Genomic DNA, 25,161 nt, shown 5'->3' on the forward strand with positions numbered 1-25,161 from the left:
TGGACTGTTCCTATGAGGCACAGGGTCAGACTGATTTGCATATAGCCATGTCTGAACTGGGGTGGCAGAGTGGGCTAAAGAACAGTGATGGATTAAACCCAGATCTTTTGACTGGGTGTGAGTGTTTGATTGATTCAGATGCTCCGTCCATCACCACCCCCCTTTTGTACCGCAGTTACCATCTTCATCATGCTCTGACTCGATCAAAGATACGGTTTTTAGGCTGGTCACTGGCTGGTCTGCCGTGATTCCAATGGACCTGAATCATTGCTTCTTCTGCACAAAAAGTATTTTCTTCCCAGAAAATGTCTAGAGTTTCACAATATGTTTGTTGGTGCATTTTGATGTGTGCCCAGCTTCTCTCCTGGAGACATCTTAAGGTCTTCTTTAAGCGGAAAGAAAGGCAGAGTTTTCAGATGTAATTGTGGTCCAAGCACAGATACTTAAGAGTTCCACCAGGAGCAATGTTATTTTTTTATTTCTTTTTTTTAATTTTCTTATGACGCCTATTCGACCCAAGGGGATTGGAGTGCTTTACATGATCACCAAATAGATGATATAAGGTCACATTCATTTTTTAGGTATGGGAAGATTTAGTGAAGTGCCCAGTATTATATGATGTTTAGCAGATGTGAGGACTCTAACCTGGGTTCCAAGTTCTAAAGTTGGCTGCCATGGCTGTAAGGCCACATTCTCTCCCCATGTTGGAAAGATGGTTCCATCACCCCCTTCAGGTCTGACGTCTACGGTGTTGATGGTCGAGATGAGGAATCATGGACACTGAAGGACACAGGGGAGCCCCTAGCATGCAGGGTGTCAATTGGTACTTGGTGGTCCACCAAAGGTGTCCCTTGAAGATAAGCTACATAGAGTCGTCGAAGCGTGGACTGTTCTTCCAAAATACTGGTGTTGAAATGGAATCATGTGTGCCTGAAATTTTTCTGAAGAACACAACAAACTCTACGCCATTTCAGTGTATGGCCTATAGCAGAAAAAACAATCTAAGCTGGAGCTGAAGTCCATACACACAGTGGACCAAGGGTGGAGTGGCATCACATCTAGTGACTTGAAAGACTTCTTCGAAGAAAAACAACTTGGAAAACATCGGAGTTCTCTCTAGTACCATGTGGCTTACATGCTGATTCTGTTAAATTTCTTTCTATTAGTGGGGTAAGAAGTCAACGTATTCATGTGGCTTTGAATCAAGAGTCAATAACAATTATAGAGAAGGTCTTCATTTTGCGATTTTTTTGTTGGCTGAATAGTGTCGAATAAGAAGAGCCACTTTCAAATGAATACCAACATAATATAACAATTCAGGATAATTTGTCAATCTAGTAATGTAGAGTTATTCACAACAAAAAAACAACTTATCTTATGTTGGAAAATGGCAAAACAGCACTGTATAAGGTCATGAAGATGGGATCTAGATCATTTATCACAGGGTTACTGTTTTAGCCTTAAGCATGTTACAATCTGCTAGAGAACTGCAAAGCTAATGGCCACGTGGTGACACGGTGATGGGGCTTCTGGTCAGTTAAGGTGTTGGTGTGTCCTGGATGCCAGCAGATTAGGGGATTACATATTTTAGGGTGCTATTACTCTGACAAAGCAGAAATTAGTTCAACATTAGCGGTAAGTCCGAGAATCAGTGAGGGAGCTATTTCAGGTGTTTGTAGCTTACTGCATCATTTCCCCCTCTTCTTTAATGATCTTTGTGGAGGATGTCAAATATATCTGGAGTTCGGTTGAGAATGTCCTATACTAAACATCTACCAAGCAACAATTTTAGTAAGGTCAGTTGATGAGATTATACATCAAAAGAAGTTTCTGGATGCAGCAGCACAAGTGAGCCACATATTTGTGGCTAGACAGATTCATTATGGAGGAATAGCATTACACTTACTGGATGCTTGAAACCGGCTTGCCTTAATCACAGACATGGGAACTAGAGACAAGCCAGGTGGGGAATCACTGGGAAAGGAGTCTTAACAAGCAGACCACAGTAGGCTGGCCATATTCAGGATAAAAAAAGACTAAGAAGACTTTGCAATGTTTGAGCAAAGACGTAGCAGGTGGATATACAAAAGAGGAGAATGAGTGAAAACAAGGTGCGACCCACAACACAGGACTGAATACGGATTTGAAAGTTAAACCCACTTAAGCCCCTATCCAACTTAACTAACTGAAAATGACCAACATGCTAACAATTCTTGACCAATCATTTTGGGCTTTTTCCTGCGCTCTTAATACCTGCCATTATCTATCAGCTTAAATATCGTTCAGAACACCTGAATTAGCAAATATGAACAAACAAAAACTTTGACTTTAACAAGGGTTACTCCAACTGCTGAACTACATGAGGATAAAAAGCATCCTTATATTAACGGTAAAGAAGTCAATTATGTTAAAAAGAGGGCTGTAAGTATGAAAATAAGAAGACAAAACATTTGGGTTAAAACTAACATAACTAGGAAGCTCTTCCAGGGTTTTCAAGTGATATAATAAGTTCACGTGTTTTATTGTGAAACTACAACAACCAAATGCGACCACAAACATAGAAATATACATTTAATTCTCACTGTTGTAGAGTCATAACTCACCAGACACGAGGAATGAGCCATGTGTACATTTTGTAACCGAGAAAAAGTTATTTCTAAATTAGAGCCCATCTAAACTGCTCATTTCTGCAGTAATCTACAACAGCACACAATGATAGAAGAGTCATACCTTTCTCTCCTTGTCGTCCCTCATGCATGACTGAAGCCACCAATCTGTTAAAACAGTTCAAGAACGATGCAACGGCTCTCAACATAACCTGCCCATGCATAAAGATAAGAGGCTTGATTAAGATAAGAAAAGATGATAGAAAATTTACACCGGTGTGTTCATAGAAAATATGAAAAACATTCAAACTGATATGCATGGACACAAAACGCTTTTTCTGCACACTTAAAACGTAGTTTAGAAGAAGGAAGGAGCAGTGCTAACCTGGATTGCGCACCACATCTCATCTGAAGAACGTACATGGATAATCTCTCAAAGCAGACCAAAGAAGCGCAGTTTGAGCTGCTAGAGGCTCCACATGGGGCCCTCAGAGTAACAGAAAAGAGTTTCTCACAACTAAAGATGTGCTGTAAAAATGAATCTGTAAATAAATAATACATCAAGTGGCAGAAGAAACACTTGTTATAAAGAATGGGGTTTCCCTGATTCAACCCACTGAACCTAGGCAGCCCGAGCAAGAACTCAGCAAATTAAAGTTTCCACTTGAGATCAAATCGAGCTGGCCTACCAGTGAAGTGTTTTTACGCTTCGGACATATATGAACTCTTATTTGATGAAAAATCAGGTTGACCAATGGACAGCACAATAGCACCACTTAAAGGGACAGAGGTGATTGAATTTCGAAAAGCGCTATTAGAAGACGTCAAGCTTGGATTAGTACATCACCTGCTACGTGTTTGTATAAAAGCCTGATTTCTCTAAAGTTTTAATAAGTCAACCTACACAATTTCGTACATAATTTTTGTTCTGCAATATTTGTGATTGTGTTATTTGTTGTGCTGACTGTAAAATAATATCCTAAATCCAGTTGGGTTCTAGAAGCTGTGTCTGAAGTAGTTTCCATTTCACAGTTTTGATAAGAATCAGATGTAGTAACATACCGAATGAAGTCCACATGTTGCACTAAACTATAAGGTAAGTGCAAATCAACTGCGTTTGAGGGTGCGGTTTATTGTGATATTTGATTGGATCCCTACTCACGCTTTATCAGGAACTAGCCATATCTTTCGGGGCAGTGTGATTTTTCTTGGCACCTGCAACAAGCCTTGCAGTTACATGCAGTATTTCTCCAAGAGGAGCAGTAGAGGAATTGGCAAAGCCTACTGGCACTGATTCACCACTATTTTGGAGCAAGAGAATGAAAGACTGGGCTGTGTTCCTTTACCTGTGAGATCAAAAGCTTTAGTTTTCGGACTAGAGTTATTAATAGGAAACCGTTTTGGTGTATTTGGCAGTGTTATCATTTAGGTTCAAGTTTTAGTTGATCGTGAAGCCAAGAGATTTAAGGTCATATATATGAAAGGATGTAGCATTTCCTAACGGATCGAATCGCAATTTCGGTCCGTTAAAAAATCCTAAAGGGCCTTTCCATATGTAAAGGAAAGACAAGGGTATCGCAAAATGCAATATTTACCCAGTAGAAATCACTTTTTGCGATTCACTAAACAGGAAATCGCAAATAGGGATGTCCTATTTGCGATTTCTTAAGCACGTGTACAAAGCATGTCCAAAATGCAGAAATGGGCAAAAGGAAATGCCATTACCATCTACTCCAAGTCGATAGAAACCATGTGCAGTAAAAAAAAAAAAAAAAATCCCAAAATGCTTTTTTTAAGTGCCATAGAACGCACACTTGCCCCTAAGGTATTTGTGCGCTTTTGATGTGCACCACTTTTTAGGGGGTGCATCAAGGGGGCCTTAGGCCTATAGGCAGCATTGGTTTTTCAATTCCTAAATGGCGATTTCCTAATAGCGATTTCTAATCAGTAGGAATTACTATTAGGAAATCTCTATTTTTGTACATTCCATTTTGTATTTCCTAAATAGCGATGTCTTGGGAAATGCAACATGGAAATATTGTACATATGGCCCCCAATGTGTGGGATTATGAATGGGAAAATGCCAAGACCATATAGTATGTTGAACCGTTTTTGTACTGGAGAAGGGGAGTAATTTCAGAATACGGGGAATGAATCTGGTTTTGAAAGGGTTCACTTTCATTTTCTCAAAGAGAGAATTCAGCCATTTAGTAGTTTGTCTAGGAGATTTTCAGTTTCGGTATGTTTTGTGGCGACTGTGAAGCGAAGGTAAAACTGGGTATAAATAACACATTGGTGTACGTAGACAGATTTGTCTTGTAGTACTTATCTAAGAGGTTACAAATGTAAGTTGACAATGCATGGACAAAGGGTTTCCTATCGCAGGGAGGTGCTACACCTCCCCAGACAGGAGATAGTGTATTGGGGCAGGGTGGGCTGAATGAAACTAGACAGTGCCTGGGGCGCACAAGACTTCCCCTTGCATAATCCGGTCAAACCGGTTCTGGGGCACACCAGCCCCAGTCCCAGCGCGACCCTGGACAAAGGGAAAGTGGTGTAACCACCCCCTTCCTGGGGCACACCCATAGGAGGGACCTAGCAGGAAATCCAGCCCACTAGATTAGTATAAGAGTGGGAGCAGTGCCAAAGCACTCAGATTATCCTGACTGAAACTTATGAAATGAAACTCTGGACCCTTCGACATCCTACTCGACGTAGAAGACTGAAGAATCTCCCTTGTGGTCAAGGAGTGACCACCCTGTGCAAACGGGCACCATCCAGCACCTCGACGTTTGCTTTGTTGCAGTTCCCGCCGGAACTCGAGCGACAGAGTTCGACAAGACCAAGCGTGCCTGCCTTCTAACAGCCCGATCCACAGTCCCTGCAGAGCTGAGACCCGTGGAGGCGACCGGAAGCGTGGGGCCCGCCATCTTGGAAAGACCACGAGACGCTGACCGTGCAGCCCACGAGTGACCCTCGAAGCTGTGTATTGGGGTTTGAGAAGCCCCAGCCCTGAGCCTCTCTTGCACCGAAGCTCACCCCTCTACACTCACCGAGTGCTGCGTGGGGCCCATCTGCATCTTTTGGCTTAACGCGTTGGCCCGGTCACTTGCCCGTTGGCTTGTGGCCCCTGTGCCGATGAACTTTGAAATCTAACTTGTGAGTCTGGTTGCTCCAGACTTGCCCTCGCTCCCCTGAAAAGGAGCACCCGCTCTGACCTTCCTGGACCGAGTATTAAGCGATCTTCGAATCCTGCGTGGGTTGCGCTTGCCAAGAGTTGTTTGCTCCAATCCGGAAGCCGACACTGCCTACAGCGAGAGCCTGCGTGGGACAGCTCGTGATCCACTCCTGGACGCCCTCGGTGCCCCAGAGTCCACGTGGCAGCGGAGACAAGCTTCCCATCATCGACCTGATTGCGCCCGACATTGCCTGGTTCCTTCCTGGTTCCACCCTGGTCACTGCTGAGTGACCCAGACTCTGTCCCCTCTGCTTTCAGGTCACCTATATCTTCGATCCACCCTTGGATCACACCGGACACTTCTCTTCTCGACGCCTGCAGCATCTTCAGCTCCAAGCACCATCAACCTGCGTGACGAAACCCGACACTACTTCGCACCTGTGCACCCGCTTCCTGTGGGTGAGTTAACTCAGCAACGCCGGTGTTCCCACACTGATACACACCTCTAGTGTATGTGTCTAAAGTTCCATCCTTCTAGGTTAAGCGGAAGTCTCCTTAAACAGTAACTTTATAACTTTTACGCACCATTGACTTTGCATTGGTGCATGTGTGTGCTTTAAGCACTGCACCCAAATCCCGCGGGCTTTTCCCGACTTCAGCATTGCTAGTCCTGACTGCTCCCAGCGATTCCCTAGGCCCTAGGCCTGACCACTGTTCGATTGGTATCTCTTATACCACTTTCTTAATATATGGTTTGCGTGGCCCCCGGGCCTCATCCATAATTGTGCAACTTTTATATGTTTAACTGTGCTTTTGTTTAAACGCTTGTGCCTCTGCACTCAAAGAGTACAGAGGATTATTCTAGTAATAAATACAGATATTTTTATAATATATAACTTGTCTGGTGTCCTTTCATTTGATATTACAGGATTGTGATTGGTAAAACAGCTTGCTTAACATGACCTCTTGAGTTTAGCCTTTAAGGCTGCTTAGTCCATGCTACCCTTAGGATAGCTAGTCTATGAGGTTGACTTACAACCATCACCATAAGGGATTGTTTGGACTGATACAAGGTGCCCCCAGAATTGGAGACATCATATATCAGGCCAACTTCTCACAGTGGCACTTAGCACACTCATGCGACAGAGGGTGGCCTGGTGGTCCCGGACTACGAGAGCTATTATTTGGCAGCACAATTCCAATGGTTTACGCAGTGGGTAGCGAAGGTGACCAGAGGAGACAATGAGCGTAGGGAGGATTTTGGAGCCCTGATGTTGCTATCCCACATTGTATCGAGGCTGCAGGGTTAACACTGCAGCCCTCACCCTGGAACTCGCCACAGCACGAAAATGCTGGGACAGATAATTACCCAGAGCTTCTATTACACACCCCTACGTGCCGGAGATGCAGTTGATAATGTGTCGAGCACTACCACATGGGGGTACTTGGCAGCGGTTGGAAGCCTGGGCGGAGCGGGGGCTGTCTACCATAGTAGACCTTTATGAGGAGGGGGCCATGGTCCCATTTAATGACCTGCAAATCCGCTTTGATTTACCTGGGGGTGATTTCCTGCAGCACACGGTCCTCACTGCGGCTATCAGGAAGCATTGGGGTAGGGGACTTTCAGAACCCCCAACTTCCATGGGCTGCCAATACGTAGTGCTCGCGGCAGGTACTTTTAAAGCAGAGACGTGTCTCTATCAGCACATGCCGCTGGAATCCTTACTCCCCCTGACTGTCAGAAGCACAAATGGAAAACTGATATCGGGAAGGACATCCCGGAGAAGGCGTGGGGGGGGGGGGGGGGGGGGGGGGGGAATAATAGTGGAGAAAGCCTGGAAGAGCACGAGAAATGCAAGGTTTCAGCTAGTACATTTCCATATCCTACATAGAGCTTACCTCACCCCAGCAAAATTACACGCATACTTCCCGGACCAATCGCCGGCATGCCCGAGATGTAACGCAGACATCGCGGATTTTAAACATATGTTATGGGGTTGCCCGTCCCCACCTAGACAGTTATTGGGAAGAGATAGCGACAGTATTATCAGCCCTCACGGACAGGGACCTAGATCTAACCATGGCTCATTGTATCTTGCACTGGTTTCCCCACACGTCCAAAAACAAAACCACTAGCAAATGTATTGATCTGGGTCTGCTCCTGGCAAAACGGTACATCACCACCCATTGGAAGGCAAAGCAGGGCCCTAGCATGGCAAAGTGGAAGGCAGAATTCCTAAAGTCGGCAGAATGTGAGGGAGTGGTTAGGTTACAAATAGAAAAGAGAACTGAGAGTGAAAAGGCTCTAGACCGGGCGAGAGCATGGGAAGCGCTTGTAGTAGCGCTTAAATCTCAAGACGAGAAAGGGGATGACGCACTTGTAGAGGACCCTAGGGCAGCTAAGGACTAACATCTAATCTGCTCTAAGATCCCATTGGTCTGAGGCCTCGGGCTTAGCAGGGGAGCATACCAAGTAGAGGACACCCAGGGACCGTAGCCTCTCATACAACTTACTCGCCCCACAGAGATATTGGATACAATGGCTTATTACACCCTGCAATTAAATGACATGCCTTAAGGGAAGGGTGGGGGGCTAGTTAGAGTTGGGAACTGTTACTGGTTGTAAATAACTGACGTGATGACAGTACGTAATGCCTTCCTAGTTGATTTAGATATCTTACGGTATTCAGTGATGCCATACATAACCTGAGTTGCACTGTGATTTTGCTACATGGCAGAGGTATGTAACCGAAGCCCCTTCTTTGATTGTTTGGAAAGGCAATAAAAATGGTTTTAAAAAAAGGAGATGATGGACATAGTACTGAAACCTTTCACTCACTCACCCCCAGTCACAGATCTGGGTTGAATCCATGATCATTCTTTAGCTCACTCCGCCACCCCAGTTGAGACACAGCTATATGCAAATCAGCCTTGACCCTGTGCCTCATGGGAACAGTCCAGCGCGAACTGCCAAGCCATGTCTTCCCTGGACCGGAAACAAGCATCCTGGGACCGGTTTCGGGCTAACAGCCCTCATCAGCCAGGCTAGCTTGAATACAGCGCAAAGTGATCAAGGGACCCATAAGTTGGTCCAAACTGGGGTGGTGTGGTGAAGAAAACAATGATGGATTAAACCCAGATCCTTGTGACTGGGGGTGAATGTTTGCATTGTCCAGCATTCCTTCCATCAGTTCTTTCTTTTGCATATGTTGCCCTAAGTGGGCAGGGTATGCCCAGACGTGGGGCCCGTGCTAACTACACCACTGGATTCAAGCTAGCCTAGCTGATGAAGGGTGATGCCCTGAACCGGTCACAGGATGCTTGTTTCCTGAGGGGACGTGTGTGTAATGCCCTTCAAGAAACGACTAACAGGGGACTTGAAAAGAGAAGGCTGATCAGGAAGCCTTAAAAAGGCGGAAATGGCCGAGAGATAGCCCTTGATAGTGCTCAGAGCAGAGCCCTGCTGGGCCAGAGAAAGGAGCAACAGAAGAACTTCTGAAAGAGTGGCAGAAAGGGGATCCAGAACCTTCGCTGTGCACCATGCCACAAATTTGTTCCACCTGCAGGCGTATACTGTTTTAGTGGAGGGACGCCAGGCTGAAAAAATGACATCACAGACTTCGGGTGGAAGATCGAAAGCCATCAACTGTCGCCACTTAATCTCCACGCATGGAGGTGGAGGCTGGACAGGTTCGGATGGAGGACTGTCCCCCGCTGCTGCGACAGAAGATCCTCCCGAAGAGGCAGTCAGGTTGGGGGATCTATCGCCATGCTGAGTAGCCCGGGATACAAGTACCTTCATGCCCAATCCGCAGTCACAAGGATGACTTGGGCCAGGTCGCACCGAATCTTCTTCAGCACTCTGGGCAGAAGTGGTATAGGAGGAAAGGCGTACTATAGACCGCAGCTCCACTCGTGACGAAAAAGCGTCGCAGAGCGAGTGCCGCCTTGGAAATTCCAACGTGCAGAACTGATGACATTGAGCGTTCTCTTCTGTGGCAAATAGATCTAACCAAGGCTCTCCACACTGCTGAAAGAGACCTTGTGCCAGATCAGAGTGTAGACGTCATTCGTGATCTATCATGCACCGGCGGCTGAGTTTGTCCGCCCTTGCGTTCAGAGAAGCTGCTAGGTGTTGAACCACCAAGGTAATGCCTTGATGTTCCAGCCATGTCCAGAGGCGCAGAGCCTGCTGACATAAGGTCCAATACCCCACCCTGCCCTGTTTGTTGCAATACCACATGGCGGTGGTGTTGTCCGTGAACACCTGCACCACATATCCCCGGACAGGGGGAAGGAATGCTTTCAGTGCAAGACGGATCGCCCGAAGCTCCAAAAGGTTGATATCGAGCCTGGACTCCGCCGGAGACCAGAGGCCTCTGATCTCCGCCTCTCCCAAGTGGCCTCCCCATCCAAGGAGGGACGCATCCTTCACCACTCTGTGCTCCAGTTGGGGAAGGGAGAGGGATCTGCCATTAACCCAATCGTGATTCGTGAGCTACCACTGCAAGTGTTGTGCAGTGCCCTCTGACATCTGGACATGATCGGACAGGTTGCCCTGATGCTGCGCCCACTGGAACTTCAGGTCCCACTACAGAGCCTGCATATGCCATCTGGCATGTTGCACCAGCAGGATGCAGGAGGCTATCAGGCCCAGGAGTCAGAGGGTCATCCTGACTGAAACCCAAGATAGAGGCTGAAAGATCTGGATCATAGCATGAATATCCCGGACTCGTTGCTTGGGAGGGTAGCCCTGAAACTGCGTCGAATCCAGAACTGCTCCGATGAAGGGGAGCTTCTGAGAGGGACTCGGGTGCAATTTCGGCACACTGATGGAGAACCCCAGCAAATGCAGGAGGTCGGCTGTAGTCTGAAGGTGGGTGACGACTGCCTGGGGCGAACCCGCCTTCAACAACTGTCGTCGAGGTAGGGGAAGACTGACGCGCCTGACCTGCGCAGGTGAGCTGCGACCATCGCCATCCCTTTCGTGAACACCCAAGGGGCGCTGGTAAGGCCGAAGGGGAGCACGGCAAACTGAAAATGCTCCTGGCCTACCGTGAATCACAGGTAACGCCGGTGGGCCGGCAGGACGGCGATGTGAAAATATGCTTCCTGCAAGTCCAACGCTACCATCCAGTCTCCAGGGTCGAGGGCAGCCAAGACCTGAGCCAGAGTCAACATCTTGAACTTCTCCTTCCGCAGGAAGCGATTGGCGGTCCAAAATGGGGCGCAGGCCCCCCTTCTTCTTGGGGACCAGAAAGTACTGGGAATAAGAACCACGTCCTACTTCTGGCCCAGGAACGCGCTCGATGGCTCCCTTGGCCAGGAGGGTCGGGACTTAACGAGCGGGCAGAGGCGCCCCTTCCATGGCCACAAAAGGAATGAAAAGTAGACGTGGCCGGGCACGTGGCGGAAATGCCCAAGGACTTGCCCGTAGCTCGAGAGTTCTTATCACGCTCCAGCGCACTGTCGGCCTTATCACCAAACAGGAGAGTGCAGTCAAAGGGCATGTCCATGAGCGAACTCTGGACGTCCGGAGAGAACCCGGTAGATCTCAACCAGGCGTGGCGACGAAGCAACACAGTCGTTGAAATTGTCCTACAGAGGGATTCCGCAGTGTCTAAACCACAAGGAATGGCAAATTTAGCTGCATCCTTACCCTCGGCCACAGCCTGGGACAGCACTGCCTGGACCTCCTCTGAGCACTGTGGTAACAACTGAGCAACTGTATCCCACACTGCATGGGAATAGTGGCCCAACAGACATGCAGTGTTCACCGAACGCAGCCCCAAGCTGGTCGAGGAGAACAACCATTTGCTCCAGCTTTTTAGAGACCTTATCCGGCGGAGCAGTGGGAAAGGCACTCTGGGAGGTCGAAACCTGAATGACCAAACTCTTTGGTCGTCAGATGAGTGGTCAGAAAGGCAGGGTCACCCGGCGCCGGATGATGACACCTGGCGACGTTCTTATCCACAGGTGCACCTGTGGCCGGTCGCGACCAAGTGCCCAACAAGACGTCAGTGAGGGTGTCATTAAAGGGCAGCTGTGGCTACTATGACGATGACGCCGACTAGAGCATCTCAGTGAGGAGATTAGTCTTTAGGGTGACTGTAGGGAGATCATGGTTGAGGACCTCAGAAGCCCGACTGAGCACCACTGTGTACGAGGCACCTTCCTCCATAATAGGCGGGATAAATGCAAACCCCGGGTCAGAGGAGACGTCGAGGCCGCCAGCCTCCTCCAGGTCATCCGCCCAATCCTGCTCAGAGTCACACTGACGAGCCAGAGGGTCCTCGGACCCCTCCCAGTCATCATCCACCTCCGCCGTGCGCAGCGCAGACCGCGGCAACGTGGCGGGGACCGGGTACGGAACAAACTGCGCCGAAAACGGCCCCGGAACGGCGCCGGCCGGGACCGAACCGGCGTCATGTCCCGATTCGAATCCCATGCAGGGACAAAACCGACCGGGAACCGGGGTAGAGGCGAAAACAATGGCATCCACTGCGGCACCGCAGGCGGAGCTGAAGGTGGCCCTGGTGCCGGAGCCGGCAGCGCGGGACCTCGTGGCGCCGTGGCCGGAGCCAACGGTGCAGGATCCTGCGGCGTCTGGGACGGGGAAATTCTTGCATCTGTGCGGGAGTCGCCAACAGACACGGGTAAGGTGGGTAGGCCGCAGGACTCCCAGGCACCGAAGGAGCCGCAGGGGTGGAACCCCTGTCCCCCTCGTCGGCTTCCGAGGACCGACGAAGGACGTTGGAGAACGACAACGCTTCTTCGACTTCTTTTAATGTCGTCTCTTACCCGAATCCGAGGGTGAAGACTTGGAGTCCGAGGAGCGGGGATGGTGGCCCCGCGAGCGTTCCCTAGAAAGGCCCCAGGACCGTGAACGGCGCGGGGACGAATGCCGGACTTCAAGCAACTTCCGGCGTCGCTTCCGCAAGGCCTTCGGGCCATGGCCCGACAGTCCACACAGGACCGAGAGTCGTGGTCGTGCTCCAGGCAGTAGAGACAGACGTCGTGGGGGTCCGAGAGTATGGGTGGCACCTAAGTAGTCTCCGTGACGTCATCTCGGCGCATACGACGGCAGCGACGGACGAGGAGCCGCAGGACGCCACCTACTGACGCGCAGAGGTACTGCTAGCGAAAACTTTCCGGATCCAGTCTGACGCCTGGGGATATTCTAAGGTAAGTAATCTATCACTAACGTGTCTCTTTCAGATACATATTAATTACAGGGTCCCTAAAAATAGATGAATGGTGTCTATTTTGAAGGTACTCTGAAAATGCAGTCAAGTGTAAGAGTTTGGAAGTGTAAATATGCCTTCCTTGTAGACATGCAGAAGTAGGGCAAATTCTCCTGCACATGTACAAAAAACAGATCTAATCCTTTAGAAATACACTAGTGCAAGAATCTTTTCCTCTTAGCTACACAACAGGCACAAGTAGTAGGTATCTAGACTCCTGTTGAAAAGACATACATGCCTCTGGGAGGTTAAGGCACCTAACCTCTAGTAACTCAGTTTAATCCAATTTTATCGCAATTTATACATTAACAATCAGCTGTCCCACTATGTGGCCGTTTGAAAGATACATCAGGATCATACTTGGGAGTCTACATACAGTAAACTATCAAATTCCCCAATTTACCTTTCCTTCCTTCCTTTCCCATTGGCCGCCGCTGATATTATTTATATCGTCTGTGGAACAATTCAAGACAGTAATATGTCCTATACCCGTGTATTTCCTATACCCATGTCAACATGGAGGTACAGTTAGGAATATGCTACTTACCAGTATGCTTCTGTTCTTGGCATGTAGGGCTGCTGACATTCATATCTGTGCATAGACCGCCGCCTAGTGTTGGGTCCGGATGATTGCACATTGTTGTCCTGGAAGAGTCTTCGAAGTATCACGAGATAGGTGGCTCCTCCCTTGGACTACAGTGCGCATGGGCATCCTCTCCATGCTCAGATTGTTTTTCGCCATTGTGGCAGAGATGGAGTATAGTACAGTAAGAGATGTCCATGCAAAGAGTGAATGCTACAGATGCGACAGGCACCGGGGAGGTGGGTGGGCGATATGAATGTCAGCAGCCCTACATGCCAAGAACAGATGCATACTGGTAAGTAGCATATTCCGTTCGAGGCATGTGGGCTGCTGAATTCATATCGGTGCATAGAATGTATAGCAGTATCTCCCCTAGCGGTGGCTGCCTGTGCCAGCTGCAGCAGTCTGAAAAAGAGTTTTGAGAACAGCCTATCCTACAGCAGCTTGCTGTTTGGAATGTACATCTACACAGTAGTGTTTGATAAATGTATGTATGGTTGACCATGTGGCTGCTCTACAAATTTTGTGTAAAGGAATATTTCCTAGGAAAGCCATGGATGCCCCTAGTTTGCGTGTGGAATGCGCCCTAGGGGAAACTGTTAAGGTGCGTTTTGCCTTTGCGTAACATATTTGAATGCACTTAACAATCCATCTGGCTATCCCTGATTTAGAGATAGTGTTGCCTTTGTGTTGTGGTGAGAAAGCAACAAACAACTGTTTTATCTTTCGAAATGCCTTAGTTCTATCTATGTAATAAAGCAGAGCTCTTTTGACATCTAGGGTATGCAAGGCCCTTTCAGCAACTGTTTGTGGGTTTTGAAAGAACACCGGCAGGTTTATTGTTTGATTTATATGGAAATGGGATACCACTTTTGGTATGAATTTGGGGTTTGTTCTGAGAACTACTCTATTCGCATGTATTTGAATGAATGGCTCCTGAATAGTTAGGGCTTGCAGCTCACTAACTCTTCTAAGTGAAGTAATGGCAATAAGGAAAGCCACCTTCCAAGTAAGAAATTGTATTTCGCATGAATGTAGTGGCTCAAAAGGTGGTCCCATAAGTCTGGTTAAAACGATGTTTAGATTCCAGACTGAGAAGGAGGGTGCCTTGGGGGAATTACTCGTTTAAGTCCCTACATAAACGCTTTAATCGCTGGCACTCTAAATAGTGAAAGGTGTTGCCTGTTTTGGGGATATGCTGCTAACGCAGCTAGATGTATCCTGATGGATGAGTATGCTAAGTTGCAAGAGTTGCAAGAGTATGCAAGGTGCAAGAGATAGCAAATGATGTTTTGTGTAGAAGCATCTAATGGGTTTATGTCGTTGTTATTGCAGTAAATGATGAAACGTTTCCTTTAGACGCATAACATGCCCTGGTAGTGGGTCTTCTTGCCTCCTTGATAATATTCATGCAGTCTGGAGACAAGTTTAGGTATCCAAACTCTGGGATCTCAGGAGCCAGATCGCTAGGTTCAACTGTTGCGGATCTGGGTGTTGGATTTCGCCACGGTTCTGAGTCAGAAGACTGGGTGTGAGTCGCAGTCTTTGATGAGGCACCACTGGCAGTTCTAGGAACGTTGTGTACCATGGTTGCCTTGCCCATGTGGGAGCAACTAGGATTAGCATCAGCGAATGTTGGCGCATCTTGCGTGCCACTAGCAGTATTAATGGAGCTGGGGGAAAAGCGTACGCAAATTTGCCTGACCAGTTCATTCATATCGCATTGCCTTGCGATTCCGGATGTGGGAACCTGGCGGCAAAGTACTGGCATTTTGCATTTTCGCTTGTGGCAAACAGATCTATCCCTGGTTGTCCCCATTTGTGGAAGAATGGTTGGAGGACCTTGGGGTGAATCTCCCATTCATGCATTTGTTGGCTGTGCCTGCTGAGCAGGTCGGCGATCTGATTGTCCTTGCCTGGGAGGTGTTCTGCCATGAGAAACATGTTCCTCTGAATGGCACACTTCCACATGCGTTGGGCTAGATGCGACAGCTGTGGGGAGTGTGTTCCTCCTTGTTTTTGAATGTAATACATCGCTGTCATGTTGTCCGTCCGGATCAAAACAGTCTTGTTGCATAAGTGTGTTTTGAATGCTTTTAGGGCTAGAAAAACCGCTGTCAACTCTAGAAGGTTGATGTGCATCTTTTTCTGTTGTGTAGTCCATAGTCCCTGAACTGTGTAATGCAGGACATGGGCTCCCTAGCCTAGCAGGGATGCGTCCGCTGTTATCACTATTTGTGGGACAGGCTCTTGGAACAGTCGACCTTTGCAAAGGTTTTGTGGATTCCACCAATGCAGAGAGTTGTATGCTCGACTGGTCACCAACACTAGGTCCTTTAATTGCCCTTGAGCCTGGTTCCACTGCCTTGCTAGGCACTCTTGAAGCGGACGCATGTGTAACCTGGCATGAGGGACTATGAATATGCACGAGGCTATAATGCCTATGAGTTGCATAAACACTCGAGCTGGTAATGAGTGTTGGGATCTGAACCTTTGGATCAACGTTTCCATTCAGTTTATACGTGCTGCGTTCGGGTATGCCTTTGCTGCTAGTGTATCTATTGTGGCTCCCAGGTACTGTTGGACGTGGGAGGGTTGCAGGTGCGACTTCGGGTAGTTTAGCGAGAAGCCTAGGCTGTGCAGGAGCTGAATGGTCTTTGACATGTGGCTGGCACATTGCTGGGCTGATGGCGCTTGTATTAGCCAATCGTCCAGATATGGGTACACATGAAAGTGTTGTCTCCTGAGATGTGCCGCCACTGTTGCCAGGCATTTGGTGAAAACTCGTGGAGCTGTTGTTACACCGAACGGTAGGACTTTGAACTGGTAGTGCTGTCCTGGAATAGTAAACCTTAGATACTTTCTGTGAGCAGGGTGTATTGGTATATGAAAGTATGCGTCTTTGAGGTCTAGAGTTGCTAGGAAGTCTCCCTGGCGAAGCAGTGGTAAGACTTGTTGGAGGGTGAGCATATGAAAGTGCTCTGACAGAATGTACAGGTTTAGGGGCCTGAGGTCTAATATTGGTCTGAGGGAACCGTCCTTTTTCGGAATGAGGAAGTATAGGGAGTATACTCCTGTTCCTTGGTGTTGTAGTGGGACTGGTTCTATGGCCCCCTTTTGTAGCATACTGATGACCTCTTGCTGCAGTAATGTTATATGTTCCTGCGACATGGGACGGTGCACGGGTGGTATGTTGGGCGGTGTTGACGTTAGTTCTAGGCAATAGCCATGTTGGATAATTTGCCTCACCCACTTGTCTGTAGTGATGTTTAACCAGACTGGTAGGAATTGTTGTAGTCTTCCCCCGACCGGTGTTATATGGTCTGGGGGTAGTGCCAAGAAGTCACTGTCTGGTGTTAGTGGAGAATCTATTGGCATTGCCTCCACGACCTCTGCCCTTGGTATTATTTCCTCTGTATCCACCCCTGTTAGTGTTTTTACTGTATGTGGATTGTGTATTGGTTTTATAGGTGCAGGATTGCTGCTATGTGTTACCTTGCGCTCCTCCTCTATAATTTGAGCGACGAAAGGAGCCTCTATGTTGTTGTGACTGAAGGGTTCCCATGGACTTCGCAGTTTCGGTGTCCTTTTTCATTTTGTCCAGAATTGAGTCAACTGCTGGACCAAACAAGAAATCTGGATTTATAGGCTGATTAAGAATTGTGGCCTGTACTTCATTTTTGAATCCAGATATGCGAAGCCATGCGTGCCTTCTAAGCAGTACGCTTGTGGTAATAGATCTGGCAGCTGTATCTGCCGCGTCTAGAGCACACTTAATGGAGGCATTGGTGATGAGCTTTCCCTCTTGTATAAGTTCATCTCCCTGCTCTTTGTAAGGCTCGGGTATGTGTTGGAGAAGTCCTTCTAAAGAATCACAGTGTGCCCTGTCATATCTGGCCAGCAAGGCCTGTGTATTGGCTATTCTCCATAGGTTTGCTGCTTGAGCAGCCACCCTTTTGCCTGATGCTTCCAAAATCTTAGACTCTTTGTCAGGAGGAGGAGCTTCTCCAGTTGTTTGTGAATTTGCACGCTTCCGTGCGTGGACACCACCAATGAGTCTAAAGGCAGTTGTCCCCTGATGTATGTAGGGTCTACTGGTGCCGCCCTATACTTCTTTTCTATTCTAGGGTTGATGACACGTGTTCTAGCAGTGTCTTTGAAGATGTCATTAGCGTGCTTTAAGACGCTCTTCAACATGGGGAGAGTTTTGACACTTCTTTCGGATGTTGCCAGTGTATCAAATAGAAAGTCCTCCTCTATAGCATCAGAATGCAGGTCTACATTATGAAAGCTTGCAGCTCTGTCTATTAAAGAGTTAAAAGCCACTGTGTCTTCTGTGGGTGATGGCTTAGCTGGGTATACAGCAGGGTCTGTAATGGGTAGAGCCCCCTCATTGTCTGGCTCACCTCCACCCCCCCATGCATCTGCGTTGGGGTCCTCATATGGGTTTTGTATATCTCCAAAACCCACATCTGCATCCTGATCCTGATCTTGGTTGTAATCAGAGTGTGCAGGTGAGTATGGTGTGTATGGAGTAGCAGGCATAGCTGGAGAGATAGGTTGAAAAAGAATAGGAGGGGTAGCAAAGTCTCTTTTCTTTTTCAGTGGGATTTTGGAAAAGTCTTCCGCAGGCACTGGTCTTATTTTCCTTTTATACACAGTCACTTTCCCAGTATTTGGGTCAATATATAATTTTGACTGATCCTCTGTGGAAGGGTCCGAATGGATGATCTCCTCTTCTACAGTCTTTTGTCTTGGCACCGTAGCCTTCGGTTTTACCTTTCTCGGTTCGATGACTTTACCCGGTTCGACCGCTTTTGGTGCTTGAATTGGTCTCGGAGGCTTTCCGACAGGTTTTGTCGGTCTGACGTCTTTTACAGGTTTCACCAGTGGTTTTAGACCGATCGGTTTAGTCGGTTTGATAGCCTGTTTAGGTGTTATAGATGTTTTCGGAGCCTGCGTCTTCGGCTCGATGCCCCTGTTTGGATCGACGGGCTTCGGCTCGACCAATTTGGTGTGGTCTACCTTCGGTTTCGGTTTTGGTTCGACGACCGCCTTGGGCGCAGCCCTTTTGCCTTAGTCGACCGGCTTCTTTCCTTTTTTGACAGTCGAACCCGATTTGCTCGGTTCGCCGCACTTTGGCTTCGAGGCGGATTCGACGGCCTTTGGCTTCGAGGCGGATTTGACGGCCTTTGGCTTCGAGGTCGATTCGACGGCCTTTGGCTTCGAGGTCGATTCGACGGCCTTTGGCTTCGAGGTCGATTCGACGGCCTTTGGCTTCGAGGTCGATTCGACGGCCTTTGGCTTCGAGGTCGATTCGACGGCCTTTGGTTTCGAGGTCGATTCAACAGCTTTTGGCTTCGAAGGTGTCAATGGAACGGTGGCCTTCGGGTCGGCACCCCTTGGTTTTATTACCTTTGGTTCGACGACGTTCGGTCCGAAGACTGTCGTGTCGATGAGTCTCGGTTTTAATGTAACCGGCCTTGTAATACGTGTCTCAGAAGGCTCTTTTTGTATGTTCTTAGCCGGGTGGTATGGCGGGGCTGTAGAACTACTATCTTGATCTTGGCGAAGGCCTGATGGCGATGCCTCGACCTGAGTCTCTGATATAGGTGTAGTGTCTATATGGGGCGGTGTACTCACAGTTCGCCCCTCGTCGTCTTCGATATCGTACTCTTCGACATCGACGATCTGTTCTTCGTCGTCGATATAATATTCAGAGTCGTCCTCGGAGAATTGATCTCCCTCTTGCTCCGAGTCTTCGGCGTCAATCAATTCCTCTTCATCGTCGAAGATATTCTCAGTCTCTGGTGCCGACCTCTGCATTTCTTGCCTTGCCTTCCGTCGATTCCGGATCGTGTTTTTGGACCGGAACTGAGCACAAGCTAGGCAGTCGTCTTCATTGTGATCTGGAGACAAGCATTTGTTGCACACTGGATGTTTATCGGTGTGCGGGAACTTCGAGTTGCACTGCGGGCAGTATTTGAATGGACTTCGTTCCATCGACCGTCGGCCCACGTGATGTCGATAAGGCCTAAGGAACCGATTCGATGACCGGAGTGCAAACTAATGTTGAAGAAGGTTATCGGTACCGATAGCGAACAATACCGACGCAAACCGAAGGCCTTTTGGCCTTTAGAAAAGTTTTTGTTGATTTCGAACTTGGAGTGCTGGAAAGTACATCCGAACCCAATGGCGAAAAAAAACAATCTGAGCATGGAGAGGATGCCAATGCGCACTGTAGTCCAAGGGAGGAGCCACCTATCTTGTGATACTTCGAAGGCTCTTCCAGGACAACAATGTGCAATCATTCGGACCCAACACTAGGCGGCGATCTATACACAGATATGAATTCAGCAGCCCACATGCCTCGAACATGTGTATTCTTCATAATGGACGTTGCTGGATATTTTGTCTTTTGATTGCATCTAGGGAGCTCTGTTAACACAGCCAAGGAGGGGGGGGAAGCAGCGGGTGAACCATTGGGTGTACCTGGTAAGGATTGTTGAGGAGGGTCTCTTAAGCAGTCCACCAGAGCCAAACATGCCTGTGCTTTGTCCAGGGACCCTGAACCCAGTCTAGCCTCTCTACTCCCCCTCATATCCTGCCTATCTCTTAAGTTTTTTGCACCTTTGGTTGATATGGAGACCGCCATTTGCTTTCCAGTTACTAGTTATTTCTCTCTTCGCTAACGGGTAAGCAAGATCTTGGAGCCTGCTTGTTGTTTTAGTTTTGGATGCATGTGGGAACCAATGCAGAAAGCACTGCCCAGGGGAGCAGGAAACCTCCTCTGATATGACAACTGCAACTACCGTTGTTACCTCCTCCCAATAAGTTCCCAGAGTCTGTCAAGTCCACAACATATGCATTAGCTTGGGTCCACCCTCCCCACACCTTGGACCGGATGCTCCCGTTATGTGGAAATATATCAATTAATGCCCCTACGGGTCATAAAGGCTCTGTGCAGTATTTAGTAATTAATTAGTTTAAACCGGGCATTCCTAGATATTTTAGGAGTCCTCTCAAGTATCATCTTCGAGGGGGGAGGGGGTGGGGGCGTGCCATCGACATGGACAAGTAGAGGCTTCTGCTGGAGCTCGGGCAGCCTGCACAGAATCCTGACATAATCCTGCCTTTGAAACTTAACTAACCCTTTGAAAGCGCCTAGGAGAGAAGAGAGGCGAGGAGCTGTGCTCCTAACGAAGCAGAACCTACCGAATTAAGGTCCAGAGACGAAGTGCGAGAGCGGCGCAGCTGCAGCAAGATGGCGGAAGATCGATCACCGGCACTATGAGGGAGGCGGAGGTGTAAGTGACATGACCTTGTGGAGTGGTGTGCCCCCGGCGGCGGCAAAGAGCCGGAGCAGAGCGGAGAGAAGGTTGCCACACTGAGGATCTGGATGCGGCCTTGACGGAGTGGGGGAGTAGCCGGTAGCGGGAGATGGAGTTTCCGGCCCGCGCTGAAGTCCCTTTAAGTTGGCCTTGCTGAGGCAAGGATTGGTTGACCGCGAGACGACCCGGTGAGCCCCGTGGGGGCCAAAGGTAGCGGGACTGCCTTCGCGACTCCGGGCCAGGCCCAGCAACTTTACAGGCTGCTGCCTGACGCGGGGGAGTAGCTGCGGTCTCGTGGAAGCCTTGAGGAGGCCCACTCCAGTGATTGCTGGATTGTGAGTGTGGACCGGTCGGGGGCAAGTGGAGGACAGCCCATACCTGTGCATTAAGGATGGCGGGGAAACAGCAGACCTCGCCCCCAGATGAGCTGACCCAAGGAGGCACAGCGTGGTCAGGAATCAGAGCGATAAATGCCCAGGCCTGTGCAGAGAACCACGAGCCAGGGATGGAACCGGCCTGAGACACCGGGTAAGATACCCATAGTGCACACTGGGGGGCCACCGGACTACCTCAGGGAAAGTGGGAGCCAGGCAGGCACGGGGAGTGAGGAGATCTGCCTGATACTAATCATAAAGTATGCTAACCCAGGATCTGACATTTTGGGGCTGTAGGAGTCATGACACCCCACCCCCTTTTTTCTATTCCCTTGCAAATGTGGACGCCAGTGACATTTAATTGGCACCAGATGGGGTGTTGGAGATCCGACGGTCACAGGAGGGAGCGGCCTTAAATATCCCTCTTTCCTGCATTCAACGTGCCACACAGCTTTCTAGACCGTCAGGAGTCACACAGAGACAGGATCACTGTGCTGCAGTGGGACAGTTGGGCCCCCTGGCTACCCTGGCAACGGACGACACACAATGGCAAAAAATAAAGACCACAAGGCCTCTAAACAGGGCAAAATGGACAAGTATACCAAAGCGATTTCCCCTCCCTCAGACACAGTAAATGAAGCTGGTGACCTCCCGTACAACGCAACCCTCCTGCAAGCGATCCACTCTTGGATCTTGGAAGGGTAAACGACTAGTTGCGATCAGGGGTGACCCTCCTGCGCCAAGACTTGCGCAAGATCTCCGAGAGGGTGACAAACAGAACGACGCATCTATGAGGTGGAAGACACCTCAGATACCCTGCGGAAATAAGTCTCTGGCCTAACAGCAGTGATTCGTGAGGTCACCTGGAGAGTGGATGACGTCAAAAACAGGGCCCGCAGAAATAATATGCGATTCATTGGTTTTTCAGAAGGATCGAAGGAGCGTTCCTGACCACATGGCTCCGGAGCTCATTGCCCACGGCCGGGTTCTCAGACTGTTTCATCATTGAGATGGCCCACCAGATGCCTGGTGCGCGGCCACCACCGGGGGTGCCCCACCCCAGACCCTTGATCATGTGGTCTCTTAACTTTCAGGACTGCGACCTAATACTACGAGAGTGGAGGAAGATCAGAAAACTCAAACACGCAAAATCCAAGATAATGGCATTCCCAGACTATTCCAGGGAAGTGCAACTGCTCCAACGTACATTCAACTCGGTCAAGGCCAAACTTAGAGCCCTTCGACTCCAGTACATGCTGCTTTTCCCCCGCAAAACTGAAGATACTTTTCAGGACAAATCTTTCAGATGCCTGAAGAGGCTTGGGTATGGATTGAAGAATGCCCAATACTGAGACAAAGCCAGGAAGCCCTCACAAAGGAGTATCCCTCAAAAAATATTGGGCCCCAGACCGAGGAGAGAAAAAAAAGAGACGCATGATCACTGAGACTCAGAGGACACAGGCAGGAACTCCATTCCATATGTCATCTAGGAGTAGGAGCAGGAGCCAACTCTCAAACTCGGAAGAGGAGTCGGCTATGGACAAACCCAGGAACAAGCAGCTGGGCGAAAAGAAGTGTAGATCTTCGGACCTGTCCGATGGGGGCGGCTCGGCTAACGAAGACAGTGACCACCCACTCCTCCACAACATTATACTTATGGACCATATGAGCACGGAGACCACTAGAGCAGCATTAACGCAGCACCAATCCCCTGCAGGGGCTGAAGGAGGACACAATCCGGGGCTGCCCAGTGGCCGAACCAGTCAGGATCGACCAGCGACTCCCTCATAGACAGCGGCAGCCTTAAGCCACAAGGGACTGGCGGTCTAGTCCTCAGGTTTATATCCTTTTGGCTGTTTAAATTTTCACTATTTCAACAGATTGCTTTGAGTTAAGGGGAGGGAGGGGACACAGACCTCTCGGAATATACCTACATCGAGATTGTCATGTTGACCACTGGGGATTTTGATATCGGGGAAGGGAGAGCATGGGGTGGGGGACTAGAGGGGAGGGTGGGCAACAAAGGGCGTTGCCAGAGAGTTTCTTACCTATTGGTTTGATTAGTTACCAGAGACTGGGAAAGACTCGCACACGGTTCAGTACGCAGATATGGGGCCACATGAGTGATAGGCGCACAACCACACACAGGCACAATGGCTGAGAGGACCTACTCGTTGCTGACCTGGAATGTTAATGGCATGGGGAGCAAGGTAAAGAGGGGGCTGGTAACTAGGTACCATAAAAGACTCAACCCCAATACAGCTTCCTTCAGGCAACCCATCTACACGGCACAAGATGTGCTTTTCTGGGAAGAGGGTCATACACTGTACTAGCACATACAGAATTCTCATCAGGGTAGAGGGGGGTTGCCACATTAATCAGGAAAACAATGCCTTTCCACATTACAAAGACATGGACAGATTCCAATGGCACATATGTCGCTGTGCAGGGAACATGGGGTAGGAAGGAATTCACCCTGATAAGCATATACGCTCCAACATGTCTACAGAGGCTCACACACAACAAACTAGCTGAGGTGCTCCTTGGGTCTGGTTCTTCTATGCACATTATAGGAGGCGACTTTAACGTCTTAGACCCACAAATAGATTGCTTCAAGGCTATTCAAGGGGTGCATATGCCTACCCAGCTGGCCGAATTTGTCGACTCACTGGGATTAGTGGATCTTTGGCTTAGAAAACACCCCAGAACATGTGGTTACTCCTATTTCTCAGGGGCTCGTAGGACGTTCTAAAGGTTAGACTACCTCTTCGCACCAGTGGGCAAACTGGGTAGAGTGGGAAAAGCAGAGTATTTAGCCTGAGGCATATTGGACCACTCTCACCTGTGGTTGACGGTGGGTGGGACCACCTATGGACCATGTCGAGAGTGGAAGATGTCAGCATGAGACCTACACGACCATAGGGTTGCCAAGGAAATCTGCACAGCTACATAGCTGTACTTCAGAAAAAACAAGGGTACTGTGACCCCGGCAGTAACATTATGGGAGGCATATAAGGCTGTGATGCATGATAGGGCACAAATCATTATAGCCCAGATGAAAAAACTAGACACATCAGATCGAGGTCCTGGAACAGAAACTCCTCGACCTGGAGGTGTGCATTAGTCCCACTCCAGAAGAAGAGTTAGTCCGCCAGATAGCGGTGATGCGCAGGGAGTATCAAACATTAGTGGAGAGAGAGGTGAGATCGCAGCTTCTGGCCACACAACATTGACTAGGGACAGAGCCGGGAAACTCCCGGTGTGGCTGGGTAATAGAAAGGGGGAGGCAAGGTGGATAGTAGAGATTCAAGAGAATGCGGTGATTCACACAACCACAAGCGCTGTGGGAGATGCATTTGCACACTATTACGGAGCCCTCTATGAGGATAGACCCCTGGTGGACAGCGCAGATAACTATCTTGACACTATCTGCATCCCTGAGGTCACACACGAGGACCGACTAGCCCTCGGCAAAGATCTAACACTACAAGAGGTAACAGATGCGAACTCGAGGCAAATACCCAGGAAGACTCCTGGACCAAACGGATGGCCATCTGAATTTTCAAAACGCAATACCAACCTAGTAGCCCTGCACCTCCTGGACATGTAGAACGCTGCCCTTAAAGAAGGGACGCTACCACCAAACCTGCGTCAAGCCACAATAGTGGTGATCCATAAACCAAGGATACCACCCACGGACTGCGGTTCCTACCGCCCGATATCAGTACTTAATGTTGAAACCAAAAGTACTGGCTTCAATCCTGGCATCAAGCCTGCTCACGGTGATCACCTCACTGATTCATTGTGATCAATCGGGCTTTATGCCCAAGCACTCTACCCGCTTT

General features: G+C 48.9%; 1 protein-coding gene across 1 annotated transcript in view; it reads right to left on the bottom strand.

The window, feature by feature from the left end:
- Window positions 1-25,161, bottom strand: part of URB2 (URB2 ribosome biogenesis homolog) — a 966,667-nt gene that overhangs the window by 327,674 nt on the left and 613,832 nt on the right. Inside the window, exon 8 of the mRNA XM_086927065.1 lies at window positions 2,731-2,818. Within this exon, the coding sequence (XP_086783191.1) occupies window positions 2,731-2,818 (88 nt within the window). The remainder of the gene's footprint in view (window positions 1-2,730; window positions 2,819-25,161) is intronic.

This window comes from Lissotriton vulgaris, chromosome 6 (assembly GCF_964263255.1).
Source record: "Lissotriton vulgaris chromosome 6, aLisVul1.2, whole genome shotgun sequence".
NCBI lineage: Eukaryota > Metazoa > Chordata > Amphibia > Caudata > Salamandridae > Lissotriton > Lissotriton vulgaris.